The sequence below is a fragment of the Semicossyphus pulcher genome, unplaced genomic scaffold (assembly GCF_022749685.1).
Source record: "Semicossyphus pulcher isolate SPU_LCO1_2020_fin unplaced genomic scaffold, fSemPul1.0.p SCAF_19, whole genome shotgun sequence".
NCBI lineage: Eukaryota > Metazoa > Chordata > Actinopteri > Labriformes > Labridae > Semicossyphus > Semicossyphus pulcher.
In genome coordinates, this window is record NW_027211692.1 from 17,544,392 (window position 1) to 17,562,088 (window position 17,697).

At 41.7% G+C, this 17,697-nt stretch overlaps 1 protein-coding gene across 1 annotated transcript in view; it reads left to right on the forward strand.

Moving 5' to 3' along the window:
- Nucleotides 1-17,697, forward strand: part of gucy1a2 (guanylate cyclase 1, soluble, alpha 2) — a 35,541-nt gene that overhangs the window by 13,853 nt on the left and 3,991 nt on the right. Inside the window, exons 5-7 of the mRNA XM_069668002.1 lie at nucleotides 9,689-9,901; nucleotides 10,378-10,650; nucleotides 13,329-13,472. Coding sequence (XP_069524103.1) covers nucleotides 9,689-9,901; nucleotides 10,378-10,650; nucleotides 13,329-13,472 — 630 coding nt within the window. The remainder of the gene's footprint in view (nucleotides 1-9,688; nucleotides 9,902-10,377; nucleotides 10,651-13,328; nucleotides 13,473-17,697) is intronic.

Genomic DNA, 17,697 nt, shown 5'->3' on the forward strand with positions numbered 1-17,697 from the left:
GATTGCAACGTTACGGAAATGACTGAAAGGATGTTTGATGGTCAGGCTCAGTGCGGTGGGCCTGTAATCATCTACGTAACAAGGTTCTTCAGCACATTCACGCTGGTGTCACTGAGTCAGTGTAGCAGCCCTTTTCTGCTCCCTTCTGTGTGTCACCACCAGTGAGCAGACCAGGCACTGCACCACACCGTCAGCTAGACACTTGACAGATTTGTGTTGCAGAACTTGTTTGTTTTCCTTTTTCTCCATATGAATCTTGTGTCACCTGGGCAGAGACGCAGAACAAAGAGAGAGAGGGAGAAAGAGAAGGACGGGGCTGACATTTTCACTAGAAAGGGCAGCGAGAGAAGGCGACAGGCCAAGGTAAAGAGGCCACAAAAGAGTGCTCCCCTGTGCTGCTCTGTGTGTGTGCGTATTTGAGCCGCCTGTCGTTGAGTTTCAGTTTGACTCCTTCCCTTTCTTCACTCAGGGACAGTGGCTGCGCAAGAGACATCCTAAGACCTACTGAAAAGGTCAAACTGCATCTCTGTGTGTCTGCTTGGTGGTCAGCACACAGGGGAGCGCACACAGGTTACAAGCATCTACTCTTGTTCATCATGTTTCCCTCACACGGCAGAATCGGATACATTTTAAGGTTTAAAAAACACACAGAACTTACAATAAATACAAGCAAAGTAGTTTCATCATGACGTCCGTAAAAGCGCTGAGTTGTTTGAACAAACCCACGCTCGCAGATTTAACCTCTTCGGCTCCACTGACCTGGCGGAGGTTGATTATTTGTAGGTCAGTCTTGTTGGCAGTTGTTTATGAAAGCCGTAAAAAGAGAGCTGAACTGAGTTCAGGAATCAGCAGACACTCAGCTTTGGTGCGTTTCATTGCTTGCCAGACATAAATACACAAAGGAACACCCTCACTTTCTGAGGTACGTGAAATTGGATGCTGATATTTTCTTTCTTTTAAAAATAACACAATGAGACATAAGACAGATAATCCATGAATCACAACACCTACCTCCTCTGTTGTGGTGCCAGGGTTGTAAACATCCCAAAGTTCCCAAACTCTTTGGGTCATGGAGTCAGAATTCTGGTTAGGATTAGTCAGTGCTTTTTTATATAGTCATGAAAGTCTAAGTCATCAGTTTGTGTGGATGTAGCAGGAGCACAAGCGTAGACCAGCAGATGTTCACAAAATAGCATGTGCTGAGTATTAAGAAACAAATCCTGCTCTATGAGCTTTGTTCTCAATGAAGTAGACTTATTAGAGCGGGAGATTTAGCACAAGGAAGCAAGATGCCATCGGGATGCTTAAATCTGCTGTGTCACACTTGTTATTTAACAACTGCTACTGTACTGCATTTGCAGGTGCAGCTGAATGACGTCTGCGTGTGTGCATGTGTGCACCTGCCGTGTCTGAGTACAAAGAGAATCTTGACATTAGCACCACCTTTGATCAGTCTCTAGATAAATCGCTGCTGTGATGGTTTGTTTGTTCAGTCGAGAGCGCTTTGAAAATCACTGCCCTTTCTGTGTCTGTGTAGTCTTGATCAATTTACAAAACAGTGTGGATGAAAATAATAGAGACAAGAGGAAGATATTTTTAGTCTGGTTGTTCCTACAGATATAAAAAGAAGAGAAGTGTGATGGTTGCTTGCGGCATATCAGTTAGTAAGAACAGTACTGAACGGTAGTTTCGCTCAGCATCTCTGCAAACTAGTATAAGCAAAGCAAGTCTTTATAGTTTCCCTGCTTCTTCATTGGTCAACAACTGAAAAGGCAATGGTAAGTGAATTTCTAATGGGAGTTAAGGACATAATTTAATATCAAACAACATATTTGATACCTTATTAGCTGATAGTGTTATAGGCTATGATACAAAAAGGAGTTAACTCCTATCAAACAGTTAAGGGCCTGTGTCCACCGACGGCGTTTTTTGCGCTAGCAGCGGCCATGACCTCAATTTCAGAGCGCTTCTCAAGGGTGCTCACTGTTGCTAGGTCACAAAAGTTTGCAGCACTTCCGCTTGGTGGTGAATATTTTTAATTGTTCTGTATGCTTAATATTTGCTTTTATTCAAGGACATTTTACAAAGAAAACATAAAAACAATGGAAAGAATCGTGTCTGTGTCCTCTACACCTGGAAATTATAGCCTCAAAAAAACAACAGCGTTGGTGTCAGTGACCGCCAGGATTACTTCTTCCTCTGCCCTTGTTGTTGACAAAGTTGATATCAGAAGTCCGCCCCTTCCTAATTTTGATTCGTCGGTGAGGGGGAAGTGACATTGACAAGCGGCGGTGATCAAAAAAATAAACTATTTTCAACTGAGAGCGCTGAAGCTGACGCAGAGGGCGTTTTTGCGCTTAGGCTGCTGAGCGCTGAAAACGCAGAAGTGCGTTGAGTTTGTGTCGAAAATCGGCATTGAAAGTGCAAAAACCTCATTTAGTGGCGCCGGTTTAGCTCAGCGGTTCAATTGGCGGCCATATACAGATGCGATGGGGTGGCCCCGGGTTCAGCTCCCGCCCTCGGCCCTTGGCCGCATGCCATCCCCACTCTCTTCCCGTTTCCAACACTATCCACTGTCCTCTGTCAATAAAGGCATGAAAGGCAAAAAAAAATTCTTAAAACCCCTCTATTCGTGGACACAGGCCCTCATTTAGTTTGCTAAAGTAATGTTAGCTTCAAATTAGTTTATTGCTAACTTAAACCTCCTGTGAGGAACTGTTCAGTTTGTGTCGATTTTGGCGCCCCCTGTGGACAAAGAAGTACTTTGCTGATTTTGTCCTGTACACGTCTAAGTCGTGTTTTCTGGTGATAAATCTCATCCTGCTTTCTTTTAACATTTAAACAAATCATTCATCGAGGCGCTTTGTCGTGGAAAATGTAAACAAAAGCTTGTTCGCCAACGTGCTGTTAAACTCCTCGTCTGACACCTGACCCGCCGCAGCAGCTTCAGGCATTAAAATATCAGTTATAGAATCTGGGCGCTGTTGGTCTCACCTGCTTTTGGAGGTCATACAGCTGCATCAGTATTCATTTCAGTCTGTTTGATAACCACCAAAAAACTCGTCACAGGAGCTTTAAGCTGTTACGACTTAGCTGTCGGTTCCTATAGTAGTTCTAGCTCCCAATGTCGTTCTGGATTTTTTCTCTCTTTCGTCTTTTCAGTTGCTGTTCATTTGGGAAAGGCTAAATTAAAATCATTTGTCAGATTACATACGCTTATAAGACTTGAAAGTGTGATGTCAGAGGAAAATGGCTGCCGTGTGAATATGTTAAATTCCAGCTGAATATAAATGTTTCAAGGTGTGTTCCTTTACTTTGACTCAAGGCTTTCATTTAGTATCTTTTCCTGTGCCATATTTTCTTACTGCTTACATTAATCTTGCAATATGACTTTGCTAATTTCACTGTGAGCGTTATAAACATTGGATTAATGTGTCATTGAATTAATGTTGCAGGTGTAAAGAATCGTCTAAGGCAGCGAGGTAGAAGGTAGTGGTGCAGTGTTTATGCAGCCTACGTGCGGTGTAGAGCGTATGTGTGTCTGTGGTGTTGAGCGTGTTCTGCTGTGAGAGTGGGATGCAAGAATACTGCAGAATACAGCCAGGGTCTGACAAGATAAGAACATGGCAACATTGTGTATGTGTGTGTGTGTGTGAGAGAGAGAGAGAGGCTGACTCATTGACTCTTTGCTGCTCAGTGCTTGTTCATGCAAATGAGAGTCTGTTGACATGCCAGAGTCTGCTCACAAAAGACGATCCATTAGCTGTCCACCTCCCTCCATCCTTCTCCCATCTCTCTCTCTGGTACCTTGTTGCCATTTTTTCACGTCCAGCAGCCCCAGTCTCCTCTCTCTCCTTCCTCCTCCCCTTCTCTTCCCGCCTTGATTTCCACCTCTGGTCCTTTCCCGCTCCCTGTCGCCTATGGTGATGCTAACCTGAATCTGTACCTTTCATTAATCCTGACACATAAACTGAGAACATCACAGTGTGTGCTACCAAAAACATAAACAGTGCAAGTGTTACATGTGCAGAACTGCCTTGAGAAAATGTTATTTTGCTGCTGGTGGCCTTGAACAAGGGCTCAGTGTAAATGTGTCAAGCTGCTACAAAGAAGAATCACTACTACACAGACAGTTTGATGTATTTTTATCAGCTTTGAAAAGATACATTGTACATCCCTTCTCTACTCTCTGCCTCCTTAAAGTTCAATCATGCCCTCTTATTGTACATCTCTTCATGCTTTCATCCCCCCTGTCAATCACGCTATTTATAAAATGTTGTTAGCATATATAATTTCCCCCCGCCTCCTCCATCTCCATCTTTCCTACCCTTCCCCCCTCCTCTCTCTGTCGCTTTCTCTCCTAACCTCCTCAGTATGTTCCTTTTGCCCTTCCTTCCTCCTCCTCTACTCACCTCCTCTGCCTCTGTGCTGCGATGACAGAGAAGCAGGCAGCGGGAGCGGAGAGGGCTGAATTTAACAGAGACGCACAACTAGGCCAACACAACTGCCTCCGGGGATGTGTGGATGTATGTGTGTGCGTGTGTCTATCAATGTTTGTATGTGTGCAGCTGTGACAGAGTAAGATAGCAAATGAGAGTGACAGAGAAACAAAGGCAGACTCTGAGGGCCGGGAGGTATTATAATGCCTACTGTACATTAATAAAAAAAGCCAACACGACAGCTGTTTGCTGGACATCATTGCGTAACAATACAATTGCACAACAGTACAATATGACCATTAGCAGAAGTTGTCTTGCAGCTCTTGCAGGTCACCTTGTCGGGCTCGCCTCCGAGTGCTGTCCTGCAGTGTAACCCATATTTGAGCTATTCAGTGCCTTTAGCATTTTTTCATTTGAATGGCAAGTTGCAAAGCCTATATCTCCAAAAGGACTTGTAACAAATCAGAAGAAGCACATAATCAGAAGTTGTTGTAAACATGAACTGCTCGTAGTTTCATCATACAGATGTGCCTGTCACGTTTCAGGTTTTAACAGAAGGGAGAGGACCCAGATGCAGACTACAGGAAGAATTATTTAATTAAACACAAGGCAAAAAAACAACTTACTGTGTAAAAATCCAGGGAAATAGAATCCAAAAGAAAACCAACTAAAAGTCCAACAACACAGGCGGAAACACAAGGAGGCTCCAAAAGAGTCCACACGGGGTACCGGACAAAAGGTTTGACACAACTGCTCTCAGAGATAGACGATGAACTGGCAAAGAAACAGGAACACTGCGGTCGCTTTTTGGTTAGGAAGGTTCCTAACGGAGTAAAACGACACAGAAGTGTTTTAGTGTCAGCCATGAAAAGAGCGGTTCGAATTCTGTGAATGATAAGGAAAGGAGCTTCATTGCTTCCTTTATTATCTCCTTTAGCATAGGAAACACTGGACCATCCTTTAGGAAAGGAGAGAAGAAAATAATGACCCACAATATTTAATGTCACGCACTGCTCGGCGGTCATGAAAACACGCATCAACGTGACTGTGATCAAACTGTTTGTGTCTCTACTGTAAGATAATACAGACTAAACCCACGTGCCTCTATTAAGTGTTCTGTTGTGATGACGTTGATGAGGTTTAGGACTACAACTAAAATGTAATCGTTGTTTTGCACGTCATAAATAAAAAAATAATCATCTGTGACAGTGCTCTTTGTAGTCCATCATGGGTAGATTGTAGTTTTTTACATGGCAGAACCACAACATCAGTCACATCCGCCCAGTCTAAGTGCAGTCGGATTCTCTGAGCACCGTGGTCGTCTTTTCCTTACTGCTTTTGAATTCTCCTCACACTCCCCCTGTGGAAAAGTGGTTCGGAAAAGACAGGGGGTCATTTTTTGGACTTTTCCACTGCAGCCTAAGACTATATACTACACTGGGGACAACCGGGGACAGGTGAGACTAATCAAACACAGGTGAAAACAATCAGAGCGAAGCACGCAATCACAAAGGCGGGAAAAGAAACAAAGGAAGGCAGTAAAGCAACTCGAGAGACAAAGTGACAATAGTGACAAAGTAAAACAGGAAATTAATATCTGAACATGAATACAAACTAAATAAAAACTAGCAATAACTCATGACAGAGCCGAAATACAGCTACAAAAATGGTAGTGATCACCCAGTGATGCTCATCCCCAAAAGATTTTCATCACTTTTCACCAGAGAAAATCAGCATTGTGAAATATAACTTATGTTCTACAAGTGTTGTCTCTAATTTCTATGAGCGCGTTCACATAAAAGGGCCGGAGTCTGCAGTGTATGACCAATCACACATAGGGACAAGTCTGCTGTCAGCTGATCGGCATATTTTACAAACTCAGAGCAAACTATGATTTCTGAAAGATATGAAGAAGTTGCACATAATCCAGACAATAGTCCACTCAGCTGCAGCTGCTTAATGCAGGAAGGACTGATAACAAAAAAAACGCAGACTGTGTAAATGTGCAAATATAATAATATCCCTGCTCCATCATTAGAGCACCATATATTTATTTTAACACTTGTGTGTTACATTAGATTAATACGTTGCACAGATGTTTTTTTTGTTGCGTTAATGACAGATTTAGATTTATTCTCTCAGCCGTATCAAACTATGAACAAATAAAACCTTTAAAACCACAATTTAAAGCAGTACGAATGCTTACTTTTATATCTTATAAGCACAAAAGTAGCTCCTTAAGGCTTCATTGTTTCTGTTCTAGATGTATCAGTAAAGCACGATGAATATCTTTCATGACTCACAGATCTCGTAAATCAAGGGACCTGATTGGTCAGTAGGTGGTGTTTAGTTCAGGTTGATCACTTATCTCGAACATAACCCTCTCTCCGGAGCAGGTTGAGGTGTTCAGCATTGGTTACCATGGCAATCTACCCCGGTAAGAAGTGAACAAGCTTCATAGAACTGAAAACTCGGAGTTAACCCTGAAGTTACCTCGATAACCGCAAATCCTGCTTTGTAGTATAACCCCAGGTGTCATATCTTAGAGGAGGAAAACTTAGTTCTCATTTGTTAAAGAAAGATTCAAACCAAATTTAATATATGTGTGTACATGTGCATGTTTGAGTGCAGAGTGTCCATATGAACAGCTGCATGTGGCAGCATGTGCAGATGTGAGGCATACAGTAAGCCAATGTGAATTTAGAGTGAGGTAAGATAACCATGCCTGATAAACTGCTGGATGAATCTGTGTGTGTGCGTGTGTGTGTGTGTGTGTTTGTTGTGTTGCAGGGGATTGGTATGTGTTGAACTTGGACCGTATGGGTTGCAGGCTGCATATGGGCATATGTATGCTGGCATGTGTGTTTATATGTATGTATGTCAGCGTTCCTGAGAAACAGACAGTCAAGGGCAGAATGTGAGTAGAGAAATATAGTATGTCTGTGTGTGTAGATGTAGACTGTATGCATTATGCAGACCTAGGAGAGCCTTGTGCTATAAATAAAACAGGGCTGCAGTGTGCTCACTGGCGGAATAATCTATCTGACACTATGGAGAGAGAGAGCGGTAATCCAAGAGACAGAGCGAAGAGCAGAGAGAGAGAGAGAGGCAGGAATGAAAGATGGAGATAAAGAGGGAGGCAAAAAAAGAAAATGAAGGGAAGGGAAAGGACGAAGAAGAAGAGGGCCTTTAGCAGAGGTGGTAAGCACTGTGAAATAGCTAAGAGTCATATTCAAAAGGGCAGTCGTGCCTCTCAACAACATCTCCTGGGGTAATCAGCCAGCCATACCTCTTTCAATCTCTCTCCTCTATATCTCCAATAGGCTCTTCTGTTTGTATTCCTCACACCTGTTTTAAGACATTCAGCAGGTGCTGCACGTATATTTGTCATCTCTTGCAAAATGTCAAGAAGCGAGTGATGCAGATTGTTAGTCATATTTTGCAAACAATCCTGGCTGTAGTGCCGCAATTGTTTGTGGATTTGCAGCCATGTTGGTGATAAAATATCTTTAACCCCTTTAACTGATTAGTGTGTGTTGTGGTTTTCTTCTCAGTTAGTGTTGTACCCACTCAAACTCTTTAAAGGCATGACGTACGCGGATGATCACAGCTCACGATTTGTTGTCTGAGGACATTTGGATGGACTGTGTGACTCAAAGCAGTGACATTTTGATGATGACAGGATTGAGTCCTTCATAACTAGGTCACCAGTTTACCCAGTTATTTCCATCCAGGTCAGCATGCATTATATATTGGATGTGGCCTTGTTATATAAAGTTCAAAATATTTACTAAAGACAGTAATCTGCTGTTGCTGTAGTTATACTCTGGGTTTTATCAACATTGTGTGCATCTATACACTCAATTTGAAACTTCCAAAAATCGATTTACATAAACTTTTTTTTCCGTCCTAACAAAATGTTCAGCCAGTTTGTGCACAAACAGCAACAACAACAAACCCTCTGCATGCATCGTTTGCTGTGCACCATTTCCGGCTACCGTTGTACGCATTTCCAACAAGGAGCGTGTCGGTCCCGGCTAGTTAGTCGTGCTGCCTACCTTAGCTAGCTCTCTGCGTCGTTAATGTATGGGGGCAAGCCTTGACCAACACCCACAGCATAGTGACACCCAGTCCTTTGTGACATTAACCGCCAACTACATCACGGATGCCTGGTCGCTCGAGTCTCGTATACAAGCGGTGTCTCAAAGAGCTGTCGAGCATTAACGTGTGATTGTTTTGAAAAATGTACAAAATTCAAGTTTAACTGTAATTTGTGTAAAAATATGATTTTAAATGGCAAGTTTTTGATAAATACAGAGGTAGCTGGTCCTATTTAAGTTTAAATATTTCTTATTTTGCATAACTTGAAAGTGTTAAAGTTGAAATCAAGTACTAAACAATGTTTTATTTGTAGCTGACCGCCGAGGTCAACCCTACACATACTCTGTATGTGACTGACTGACTGACTGAGTGAGTGAATGAGTGAGTGACGGTACTTTCAGAGCCGTAGAGAGAGAGAGTTGCGACATCACAATGGCGGATCATTGAGCATATTGGACCTCCACTGATGCGATTCTCTGTCTATACTGCTCTGGATACTTTGTTTGGGGAGAAGGCGGGGCTGCTCCTCCGCTGCTCGTCTGCTGTCCTCACCTACGTCCGCAGCGCGCACCTGCTTTCAAACACGTTGTCATCGGCCTCATAAAGACAGTCCTTGTTGCCCACAAAAGTGCACATTGACCTAATGCGGTCAGCCACATACTAGGTTTTGACCTAGTCCTGTTGCAAGTTTATCAAAAACATTTTGTCTTAGGTTTGCCTCTCTGTATTTACCTGATTGTATCAAATATAAAAGCTAAAAATAACTGTGGCTTGTTGCTTTTTTCTCACCCAGTAATAACACATTACAGAATTTACAAAGCCTTTTTAAAATGAACGTTTAATGGAAAAGCTACCCTCCAACAATTGAGCTTTGTGGGAAAAAAAGTTAAATAGTAAATCATTTTTTTCTGTTTTATTTGATGACATTATTTGGAGAAAAGCAACTATGAGATTGACATGGCAGTCCATCGTCAAATGAGGCTATTCATGAACCTAATCTACCAGGAACATCTGTCTTTATCTTACAGTCTGTCTTCCAACCCCCCTCTCCTCTGCTTCAGTGTATCTATGCATATAATTAAGGCTGTCAAAAGGCCTAACTTTCTAAATTCACCTTTTCTTTCCCATGTGATTGCTCTCTCGTCCAGGTGATGGAGTTGAAGGGTCAGATGATCCATGTGCCCGAGTCGTGTTCCCTCATGTTTCTGGGCTCACCACGTGTCGATAAGCTAGAGGAGCTGATGGGCAGGGGCCTCCACTTGTCAGACATCCCCATCCATGATGCCACGCGGGACGTTATACTGGTGGGGGAGCAGGCAAAGGCTCAGGATGGCCTGAAGAAGAGAATGGACAAACTTAAGGTAGAATGCTTGTCAGTTTAATTCTCGGTCTTTTCATATTTACAGAGAAAAACAACTGAGGAAACGTCAGTTTATTAGACCTGATGTTGTTTAAAGTGTGCCTGGAGGAACTTTGCTCCTGTGACTTGCTGTTATAATTTGCTGTAAAAGATTTTTTGAGCAAGTCGTTGAGCCTTGACTCAATCCTTTGCATCTGCAGCCACTCCCCCAGGCCACTGCCATGAGTTAATTTGCCTGCTGTAACAATGGTGTAGCGCTGCATCACACAGATTTGTTATTAAAAAGGCTCGCCCATAGACACAAATAAGCATATGCAGATACACACACCCTAATATAAATCAAATTAATTCTTAAATACATTTACATGCACCAGCAGTTTTAATTTGGTGCAGTCCTCCCACATCTCAGCTTCATTGTCATCAGTGCATTCATCAGAACGAACCCTGTTAATCTCCTTCCCCTCTCTCCTCTCCCAGGCCACGTTAGAGCGGACGCACCAGGCGCTGGAGGAGGAAAAGAGGAGAACCGTGGATCTCCTTTATTCCATATTTCCCGGCGATGTGGCGCAGAAACTGTGGCAGGGTCAGCCGGTGCCCGCTCGCAAATTCGATGATGTCACCATGTTGTTCTCGGACATCGTGGGTTTTACCGCTGTGTGTGCGCAGTGCACGCCTATGCAGGTCATCTCCATGCTGAACGAGCTATACACGCGCTTCGACTACCAGTGCGGCATTCTGGATGTTTATAAGGTCAGTGGTATGTCGTAACACCTGTTGAGACAGGATGTTTGAAAGAAGCACACTGAGAAACAAGGCCATGTCATTTGGGAGGATGTGGTAGGAGGGGCACAGCGCCGTATTGATTGGAAATTTCATGGCTTCATTGTCTTACTTGCAAAATGAGGTCATCATTGACGACAACTTGTTTTCCAGGATGTTACAGTCCGACTGTCATGGGGCCTTTTTTTTGTTTTCAGTTGTGTTTGATTAACTGAATCTTTAGTATTGAATATACTTGTGTGTCTGCGCTGTCATTTGTGGGTGTGCTTGTGTTATGGAAAAAGTAACTGATTAATGGCCAGTCTGTGGGAGCTTAACAAAGATGTGTCAATATTGTCCATGTGACTGTGGGGCTGTGGGACTAGATGCTGTCGTCTGCTGTCTTTCCCTCAGCCTTACTTTCCATTATTAGATCAGCATCTCTTTACTCTTTCTATCTTTTCTTCCTTTATCCTCACATCTCTCCTTTCTATCTCTTACCTGGTTCTTTGCCACAACAACGTATACCTGTCGCATCTCTGTAAAACACATGCCTTTCCTCTGTATTATCTCTCAGAAATGTCATGTATCAGATGTCTGCTGAAAGGGCAGAAGAGATACACGGAGAAAGACAGAGGGATTGAGTGTATATAAAAGGGTTTATGCGAATAGCCGTCGAAGAGTGAGTGTGTGTGCAGGAGAGAAAGCAGGAACAGGAGGGACATGTGAGGAGATTGAGGCACCCATATGTTGCCATTGTCATGGTTACTGTGGAAATGATGGCAGGCCTAGATGAGGGCAGTTTGTCTCCTAGTTTTTTTTTCTCCCTCCTTTTTCTCCTTTTATGCTTTTTTTTGTCTTTATAAGGACTGTCATGGCAACCAGTCACTATTTCAAGTTTAAATATGGTAACAATCCCCGCTTGTTTGCTTTGCTCACATGGGCTCATTTCGAATATGGTTTTAGGAAGTAATTCTACAACAAGGAATCAGCTGCTAGAGCATTACCTGGCATAAGCAAACCCAAACACTGATTAGGAACGACTTGGCTTCATTGAAGTACTTGAAGACGTTTCACCTCTCATCTGAAAGGATTCTTCAGTTCTAAACTGACTGGTGGACAGAGCTATAAATAAAAGCCTCTAGCTCCGCCTCTAGCGCCGTTGGATGAGAGGTGAAACGTCTTCGACAACTTCAACCAAGTCCAGCTGCCTTTTGGATTAAGCTTACAATTACCATGACCTGGATGACTGAGAACCTTCACAGACTTGGCTTCATGAATTTAATCTTAATTTAGTGAGTTTGGGAATGAGCTGATTATAGGTACACTTTTGACTTGTATTCTGTATTCTATTAAAAGAATAAATTGGCCAGAAGATAATTTGTCTTATAAAGATGGCACCAGAAGGCCGGTTATCTGGTAGTCTCTTGTATATCAGATCCTTAAGATGCCTTGTTGTTAAAACACTTAATTGTTCAGGCTTTTTATATCATAATGATTTAGTTTTTATGACTTAGGAGATGTCATTTAGCCTTTAAGACCCCCTCCAGTGAAAATCAAGTGTTTAACCTTGTAAACATCTCCATGCGGTGTTTCTCATGTGCTACAAGACACATCAGGGACAACATAAGCAGTCATCTCCATGGCTGGGCCTGTCTGCTTTTAAACTACAGTGTACCAAGGACAGGCTGAACCACACGTTTTCAGATTGGCAGGTTTGAGACGTCACAAACCTAAGGAGCCAATCCCGTTAATGGACGGGGTGATGCTATACAAATCATTATGCGCAACCTATGGCAACCACTTCGGTGATACGCGAGCGAGCTGTAACCGTCATCGTAATTTTTGCAAACTCACGACTATTATCGTTAACATTACTGCTACTAATTACTACATTTCAAGCTAGCTAAGTTTCAACAAGTTGCCACTAAATGATTGGCAGAGATGTGTTTTGTTTTTGTGACGGAGGGGGCAGTTGGAAATTTGCATAGTGGGCGAGGACTATGGAGATTGGGGAATTTTTAATGAGGGAGAAGAAGGAGATGCGTTGGGAGGATTTTTACAAGGTAATTAAGCATATTTTGAAGAAAAAACATATTAGACACAATTCATGATTAAACACAGAACATTTTATATGTCTTAAAACATGACTGGAGCTGATCTTTAAGCTAATTTTGGTTCTGTACAAATATTTTTGTTAAATACTGGTTATTGGTCCTAACAAATCAAACACAATAAACCAACTTGTCATGCATTTTCTGAAATATTGTAAACTTCAACTGACTCTCTCAGTGACTGTAACTGACACATTCAATGGGATAAGTGCTCTGAGGGATATGCGTGTCTGTCTGACAATGTTTGTATTTTTTATGCTTGGGTTTTTTTGGCTTGTCAGACTGGGTCAGACGCAGTGCAAGCAGCAATAAGTGTTTTTTTTTTAATCTCTCCATGCGTTCACCATCTCTTATTGTGAAGGATGTAGGCCAAGAGAGAGAAACACATAGATACTGTGGTTGTTATATGATAAGAGGAATGAAGGAGTGCTTTTAATTTCTACTTCTCAGTGGAGATACTACGAGTTGTTGAATGACTACTTAGTTTCACACATCGGCATGTATTCACACTTATTCATTTCGGTTTCTGCCTCTCCTCCCCCATTTCTCGAACAGATCGAGACAATAGGTGATGCCTACTGCGTGGCAGGAGGACTGCACAAGAAGGTCGACAGTCACGCCAAGCCGATTGCACACATGGCTCTGAAGATGATGGAACTCTCTGAAGAAGTGCTGACACCTGATGGGAGACCTATTAAGGTGAGTTTTCATTCACTGCCTGCACTAAAGGTGTCTGAGGCCATGTTGCACCATCAAAGTATATTGGTCCAAAAATCATTACCATCTAGCAAACACACAAACTCGCCTAAGTAGCCTTTTTTTTTTTGCCAATTTGCTTGCTTGTGTGATGTAGTCTGTATGTGTGTGTCTGTCTTACCTGTATCTTTAAAGAATCCTGGTTCTGAATATATGTCTGTTGGTATTTGCACAATTTGCTATTTCTTTTTTTAAAGATTATTTTTTGGGCTTTTTGCCTTTAATTGATAGGACAGCTAAAGATAGACAGGAAGTGTTGGGAGGTGAGCATGGACCAGATGATCAGCAGACCGGGAGTTGAACCTGCGATCAGTGCAACGAGGACTGTGGCCTCTGTATATGGGGCTCATGCTCTACCAACTGAGCTAAACCAGGGCCCCACAATTTGCTCTTTCTGAATCTATACTGAAAGTCAAGGCTAAAGCGCTGGAGACTGCTAGTGCAGTTGCCATGGTAATACAGAGTGCATCCTGCGCAGTTGCCACGGTGACAACAAAATGACATAATTTGAAATTGATGACTTGGTTGTGAAAAAGGAAAAGATGGCTAATAGAAGTATATGAGATCTGATTTGGGAGATGGACCGATTGTACATTAAAGAACGGATTCACTCAATCTATGCTTATGATATATAACTTATATAAAGAAAGATTTAATCATACCTCACTCAATTTGCTATTAGCTTTGTTATAGACCGGGTGTCCATTTTATATGCTTCAACAATTACTCAGCATTCCTCCACTAATTTGTTAACAAAAGATATCTTGCACTTGTGCTTTATTGCTGTGGAGATACTGATACAGATTCAGATTAACAAGCATTGAATTATACATTGATTTCTTATTGTACTTTTGTCGAAGGAAATTAGATTGCAAGATAGCTCCAAAAATACAAAAAACAACTCAACTAAAAGTGAAAATATAAATGGGTTAAATGTTGGGTTAATGCAAAAGAGACATAAGAAAAGGCATAAAAGAAAAAAACATTATCATAATATTACAATAGTTATCCACAAAAGTAGGCAGGAAGTAATAGTGGCAGTTGTACTGACAGTTATTACGTAGTAAGAACATCTATTGCACATGATTATGAGTTTAAAGATAGTGCATGATATAGAATTTAATTGTGCACAATAATTAAGAAAATATAATATTGCTCCTGATACGGTACATGGTACTAATAAATAAGCGGAAGTATTGCACATGCTTATGCATTCTATAAATATCAACATGGATACATTAGCTATAGTGTGGGGAATACAACTTTTTAAAGCATTGCATGCAGTGTCAAGAGTCAACACACACCACACACTAGGCTGCTGGGTTAAATATGAATTAGCACTTGTCATCCCAGGGTCTGGACTTGCACCACAAAATCCAGAAAACAAAAATCTGTAACATAATTTATAATATAATACAAAAAGATTCACATTACATCTGGTTTTAAGGTGTATGGTTGGAGGATAGAGAAACATACGAGTAATAACATTGTCACAAGGATTTACTGTGTGTTTTCAGGAAATAAGGCAGGAGGCATGGTGGACATCATGGTGTGTTTGCCTATTGTCTGTGAGCCAGCTGCGTGTGTCACTCATTCAAAAAAACACAGTAGAACCAACATTAGGGTCTCACTCCCTGCTGTGTGTCATCTGATAGGGACATCCCAATCATAGCACCAGATGAGAAGCTGCTTCCTGAAAGCTTTTCTCACCTCTCTTTGCTTATAAGTAGAGGTTTCACAATTCTGATTCTGAACAGAACATTGATTACATTTCAATTTCAATCATCCAAATCAAAAGCAGGATCGAGAATGTCTTCAGTATGTTTATTTCTATCACTATGGCAACTGCCAGAGTCGGGGATGAAAAAGAAACAAAAGAAACCTTTTTCAACATTACTGGAAAATCCTCCTGCTTCCCTGAGGTCAGTGGTGTGGCAACATTATGCCTTTGCTGTGAGACTCTAACAGTAACAATATACTGGATACACTTACATGCACAAAATTATCGGTTTTAGCCCAATGTACGTGAGAGATAATATTCCTAGTAAGTCCTACTAAGTACGCCCTGCATACTCTGATAAACGCCTTGCAAACTACTGGCTAGATGGTTTGTATACAATGAGCAGAGCTGCCATAAACAGACAAAAAGGCCAGGTGTCGAAAAGTGCTGTAAAAACCGAAATTGAGACAATTATTCAGGATGTGCTGTATACATGTCCAAATAAGGCTCCTAGCACCCGTATAATATCTGAATATCCCACATGTCTTAGTCAGAAAATATTTATGAGGCATATTTTGGGATATCCAAGCAGGGGAATGTTTCACTGTAGAGCCTGCCTTTTATCTTCTCTCTTCCATCTGATCCAATCTATTAAAATATTTCCAGATTGGCTCTGATATCAAAACACCGAAATCGGCTCGGGACATTTTCTTGTCATGAATGCTGCTTCATGTAGATGCATTTGTGTTTACATTGGGAGATGATTATGTGGGCCTATGTGTGCTGTGTGGGTGTATGTACGTACGTGATGGTTTGTTCTATTTATGGACCATACGCTTCTACGTGTGGTGTGTGTGTGTGTGTGTGTGTGTGTGTGTGTGTGTTTGTTGGTTTCTAAGCTTTGTCAGTCTAGTCGTCTTTCTTTTCCTCTCTCTCACACATCCCTTTTACTTTCTCTGTTGTTCTGTTTTGTGTTGCGATCTTACACATTAAGTGTAAATTTTTTTCTGAGCTGTCTGTGATTTAATTAAGTTCCTTAGTTCATTTATTTTTCTACCCTCATAGTTTTGAATGTTAGAAATAGGACATGTCAACTATATCAGCTAGTGTAAAATGGTATCAGGCTGTGAAAAACAGATTTAAGGTCCACTTTTACCATTAGCTGTGGTCAGTGCTGTGATTGTAAGAAGGCAATCAGGTACTATTGGTCACTTCTTAGTATTAAAGTATTATAATACAACACAGCATTTCTTGTGAATTCAACCATTTTCCCAACAATGACTGAAATGTAGATAAATGTGTGTTTTCCTTAAACATAAGCAAATGAAAATGTTGCTCAGACAAAACTAATGTTAAAAATCTAATCTTGAAGATTTCAGTTTCGTTCTATTTGGCCGACCCTTATGGCATTAAATGGTAATTGCAGCAGTACACTTCCCAATTTAACCAGACGTCCACGGTTGGCTCCCTTTGTTACGGTTGTAACTCTTGATTTTCCTCACTGACGGTCGCTTTCCTTTTAAGACTGTTTGCCTTCATCTGAGCGTCGAATTTGTTTCTCTTTTCACTTATTGTTGAAGTTGTATCTGTAATGATCGATCTTCTCTTTGTTTGTTCAGCCATAGTAGATTACTGTTTACTCGCTACTCGTCACTTGCAGAGACCGGAAAAGCAGCCGCTTAGCTCCACCTACCCTCTCTGGCAGACCATCCACTGCTGGTGGATGGGAAACGGGTCACTTGTGATTTTTTTCGCGAATGTCACCACAGACACCCAGTCTGTAATAATACTACTGTATATACTGCAAATGCAAAGGCTTTCATCAGTGGCTCAATCACCAATGTGTTACCTCATTCGGCGACAGACATTTATTTACAAGAAATTCTTCCAGATTATCACTTTAAAGGATTACTTCAGGATTTTTCGACCTAGACCCTATTTTCCCACTTGTTTGTGTGTAAGTGACTAGTGGAGACAACCATTATTGAAATCGATGCAGTATTCAGGGAGGAAGCACCGGCCAGCAGCCGCGAAATGAGATACAATGTAACTAAACAGGGCACCGCGCATACGCCAATATACAGCCACCAAAGGCGCTTGTTTTTGCTACTGACAGGCTTGGATCGTTATAATACGTGTCTGACAACACTGTGGCAGCCATGCTTCTTTACCTTATGCTCTCTGTTGTTGTCTGTAACCAAGTCTCACTCACGGAGAAGTCTCGCGCTGAAATCTCGCGCGAGACCGTAGTTGTTGCAGGAAGAAGGAGAGAGGAGTGAGAGAAGATGAAGACGAAGAGGGAGAAGTGCCGTTTGTTGTGTTGGAGTACAGAAAGCGTTGCTCAGTGCTATCTCAAAGATTGTCACGGCTGAAGATTTATCTGATTTCTACGATTCACTCTTCTCATGCCATGTGTCCCCGTGCAACTGCAGTTAAGAGTATTGTATT